The sequence below is a fragment of the Cucurbita pepo genome, chromosome 20, assembly GCF_057944985.1.
Source record: "Cucurbita pepo subsp. pepo isolate OVF chromosome 20, ASM5794498v1, whole genome shotgun sequence".
Classification (NCBI taxonomy): Eukaryota; Viridiplantae; Streptophyta; class Magnoliopsida; order Cucurbitales; family Cucurbitaceae; genus Cucurbita; species Cucurbita pepo.
Window position 1 is genome coordinate 6,118,963 of NC_141817.1, and position 4,870 is coordinate 6,123,832.

General features: G+C 37.4%; 1 protein-coding gene across 1 annotated transcript; it reads right to left on the reverse strand.

Annotated features, from left to right (window-relative positions):
• Positions 1 to 1,060: 1,060 nt before the first annotated feature.
• On the reverse strand, positions 1,061 to 3,792 carry LOC111783184 (putative calcium-binding protein CML48). The gene is made up of 5 exons (XM_023664086.2): positions 3,219 to 3,792; positions 2,853 to 2,899; positions 1,623 to 1,798; positions 1,520 to 1,538; positions 1,061 to 1,302 (listed from the first exon to the last, which is right to left on the reverse strand). The coding sequence occupies exons 1-5, from the start codon at positions 3,613 to 3,615 to the stop codon at positions 1,192 to 1,194; spliced, it is 750 nt and encodes a 249-aa protein (XP_023519854.1). The 5' UTR covers positions 3,616 to 3,792; the 3' UTR covers positions 1,061 to 1,191.
• Positions 3,793 to 4,870: the final 1,078 nt, after the last annotated feature.

Here is a 4,870-nt window from a genome sequence, read left to right on the forward strand (position 1 = left end):
TTTTCTCCTTATTTACACGTTTTTTCTTATGAATAATGGTTTGATTTTAGGTATTTATGAACAATGGTAGACCATCTTTTTTTTAGCTGGCCATTTGGGTGCTTCGACCACATTTGTTGGCCACTCCATTTTAGAAGGTAATTTGTTTTAAATACGTGAATTAAATAAGAAATAAAGGCACTTTGTCTTTTGAATAGAGTGAAGTCCCAAATCTTCCTATTCTTTCTCTCTCTTATTTTGTCTACGGTTTTTTCTTCCCCAACAAATTCTTCACTAGCTTTCCTGAGTCACTCTCAATATACACTTAGTTAGAGACAACACTAACTTCACACGAGATATAACTGAGCAGGACGACTTTTCTTAAGATTAGAATGAATTCTTCTATAGCTTTCCTTAGTCAACTTTCTTAAGTCAAGATTTACTCACTAGACATTCAGTGAGAGACAACGCTGACTTCACACGACAATTGGCTGAGCATGACGACTTTTCTTAAGACTAGAATGAATTCTTCGGTAGCTTTCCTTAGTCAACTTTCCTTAGTCAAGATTTCCTCACTAGACACTCAGTTAGAGATTGACTTCACACGACATATGGCTGAGCAAGACGACTTTTTTTAAGAATAGAACCGCTGGAACTGAAGACTTTTTGCTAGTCTTAATTGATTCTTGTCCCCGTTTGAGATCATCGTAAATTTTTGTAATTTATTTTCTAACCCAACACGTGAATACCTAGAACACAAATAATTCGACATTTTTGTAATTTATTTTCTAACCCAACACGTGAATTCCTAGAACACAAATAATTCGACATTTTTTCCCAGTAAATGCAAGATACCCCTATACGGATGATAGAGGCACTAAGTTGAAGTCCATGAAACTTATATTAGCGTTGTTTTACTTTTTCCTCTATTTATTCTCGTTTTCATATGTTCTGGATTGAATTAAGAATTTTATTTTTAACGCGTGAGTTCATGACATCGTTTATGAACTATTTAAAATGAATGTTTTCGGCACCAAAAAAAAAAAAAAAAAAAAAAGGTAACGTCATGCATAGCGACAAATATAGAAAATCGGAGAATTTTGATAAAGAAAAAACAACTTCCAAAACATATCTCTACGCAGCTGAAACAAAAACCTTTTTGCTCTAAACCAAACGTCCTTAAATGAACACCTTGTCTACTTTTGAGGCCTTTTAACTGTAAGACACAAGAAATGGGAGGATTGTTGACATGAAATCTTCGTACGTCAGCGTAGCCGAACCCGTGTAGTGCCTATCCTTCTCCTTGAATTTCTCGGTCAAGCCCTGTAATTTTGCACGGATCGGTTTAGAAATGATATCACTTACCATGTGCTGCTACTAACAATATGATAATGATACCCATGAACAACAAACGCTTTCAGTTTTACTTATACATACGAAGCCACATTCGATTACTTCAACAAGATTTATCGATAGTATTATTTAGTCGAGCAACGTGACAATATTAGTAAAACCGGGAGTAAGAGGTCTGAAGTCTTACCTTTACTATCATGCCACACCTGCAGACAAGAAATAGACAATTCCAGAAATGTAAGTATATCTCATAAGAAGCTAGAAGTATTCAACTATGCTCAAACACTTACTCGACGAAACTGTCGAAGTTAAATTCAACTCGACGCCCACTTCGATCATCGTAAAGTGATATTAGAAGTTCGAGGACTGAAGACGGGACTGCATAGCCAAGACCATAAAGTGCATCCCTCATTTCTAATGCATCAATTTTCCCACTTCTATCTCGATCATATCGCTCGAACGTGCCCTAAAAATGAGAGTTCTTTAGTCTCGAAGGTCCGAAGGAATTCTGAAAATAAATAAATAAAAGGAATGGAAAAGGCAAATAAAACTCGAACGTGTTCGATATACAACCTGGAACTGTCTTTATTAAATTAAAAGGTTGCTCTGTCCTTTCGTTTTCTTCTTATCTACCCTCTTTTGTCAAACCTCTAGAAAGCTTTATCCTAAAAACATCCTTAAATTTACATGTTTCATGTGCTTCTATATTGTTCTGAAAGTAGTTGTAGAAGCAAGAGAGTTTTGCTTTCTGAATGGAAGAACAAAATGCAGAAAAATCACGTTTTGAACGAAGTTCTAAGTTCTACCAATTTCTTTAGTGATATTACACATAAACTGGATGGCTTCAACAAATTGGATCAACTAAAACAGCCACTTTGGACTTTACCTTCTGAGCTTCCCTTCCCTTCAAGGTTTTAAAGCACGTATGCTAGAAAGAGGTTTCCGTCTTGTAAAGAATGCTTCGTTCCCCTCTCCAGCCGATGTAGGATCTCACAATCCGCCTCTTTCAAGGCCCAGTCTCCTCACTGTCATTCGTTTCTCTCTCCAATCGATGTGGGACCTCACAATCCACTCCCCTTCGGGATCTGACGTCCTCGCTAGCACACCATCCGGTGTCCACTGTCCTTCGAGCTCACCGTCCTTACTGGCACTCCGCCCGATATCTGGCTTTGATACCATTCATTGTGAGATCCCACATCGGTTGGAGAGGGAAACGAAACGTTCTTTATATAGGTGTGGAAACCTCTCTCTAGCATACGCGTTTTAAAATCTTGAGGGGAAGTCCAAAAGGGAAAGCACAAAAAGGACAATATCTACTAGAAGTGGAATTGGTCGGTTAGCATTACACCCAACAATTATTTTTTCACACAACAGTCCACATAAGAACATTTAAAACCAACAATCTACTCAGAAGTTCCACATTGTCATCATCACTTTAAGAAGTTTCAGCAAAAGCAGATAAATTATGAGGGCAAAATGAAGAAAAGAGAGGGAAACCACATAATCACAACATTACTCACACGCCATTGCCCAAGACAGTTCCACAAAGCTGTAAACTCATTAGGCCCTGCAACAGCCGATTCAGACACACATTGTTAAGTAAAAGGCACCACCAAACTCATTCGAAACAACCAAAATTGAGGACTCCATATAGAATGAAGCTGAATTCCTATTCAAATTTAACAACATGGGTTTTCATTTTCAATTTACATTTACTCACAATCTATTCCCCTTAGTTCGATACAGGGCAGACAAGACAATCGTTGCCCATTGAGCCTCCAAGAAAGGCAACGAACAGGACAAAATTAAACAGAGATTTCAGTCTAAATAACGATCTCAACCGAGCTTGATTGCATCCAAGATTGAACAGATAATAAGAAACTCACCCATTCTGGAGGAATCAACCGGATTTCTGAACAAGAAAATGAGCAAACGAACGGTTCTAAGACTAAATCTCTGGTAGCCAGAAGAAAGAGCTTGCTGCAATTCATTCTCATCAATGAACCCACTTCCATCTCTATCCACCATTTGGAAGCTCCTAATTACCTCAGGGGGGGTCCCAGGTGGAAAACCATAAGACCCATATGAAGAAACCCCACCATAATTAGACCCATAAGGCTGCGGCGGATGGTTTTCGGAGAAATACGGCGAAGCGGTCCCATGAGAATGTTCATGGCCGTGGGCTTCCGGCGCCGATGGCGCGTACGGTGCAGATGGAGCATGGGGTTTGGAATTGGAACTGGAACTGGAATGGGATGTGAATCTACCAAAGAAGGATGCCATTGATGGCCAAAAAGAAGAGAGGATGAACAGAAGATGGGATCAGAAAAAGTAAAGAATCAGAAGGGGTAATCGAATCGGGGAGCTTCTTTTGGGATGAAACGGTGGCAGAGAAAGCAACTTTCGTTCGGTTTTGTGTTCATCGGCTCAGAGTTTCGGTGGGATTTAGAATGAAAAGATGGAAAAAGACGAAAAGAAATATGAAAATAATAATAATAATAATATCATTAAATTTTATAAACTTAAAAGAAGTATTATAAAAATATGTTTGTGTGTTTTTTTTTTTTTTAAGGAAATAATTAACACTTTCTTTTTTTAAAAAAAAAATAGCATAACTAAAAAAAAGTTTCAAAAACTCAAAGGGATAAACACAACACTCAACTCCGATCAACTTTCATTCTTGATCAGGTAATCCTTATTACCTGAAAAACATAAAATAATAGGGATGAGTACAAAGATTCAGTCGGTAGCCTACTTCAAATTCTTAATCTTAATATGTTAGGATACAACCGTTCTTGTTCTTGTCTGAGAACTTAGACCATTAGATTCTACTCTTGAGTTTTTGTCATGTTAAAGGACCTTAGTTTTGAGTTTCTTGGTTTACATGCTTGCATTTCCACCAAACCTATCTGTCGTATACAATATATTTCATGTGTCTATCTTACAAACGATATGCTCGACCCTACTGATGTGATAGCACATGAAACACTCTCCTCAAGAGAGGACTTAACCTAGGAAGAGAAGTTGATATTGGTATTGGCTAGAAAAGCCAAGAAGCTAAAGAACAAGGAGATCAATCTAGTAAAAGTTCTATAAAAGAACCATAGAACTAAAGAAGCAACTTGGAAAAGAGAAGAAGAGATGAAGGCTCTCGATCCCTGCTTGTTTTCAAGGTAAGGAACTTTTGGGGATAGAATTTGATATAGAATCACTAGAAGGGGAGTAAGATTCGGATTACTTTGTTGATTGAATATCTCAAGACAAGAACGCTTGTTTGAAATTCGAATCACTCCACAAGCAAGATTGATCATGTCAAGCTTGAATGATCCTACATGCAAGCTAAACTACGTAGAATTGCAAAGAAACTTAATAATTGGCTAAAGAAAGCACAAATCATTGGCTCACAAATACAATATACACGACTTTATATAGCTTCAAAATGAAACTATTGATCGGAGACATTTCAAGAGTTTGTAACATTCATACTTTATGAGCACAAAATCCACTAAATCTTAAAATGTAGCCGTTAGATTTCCTT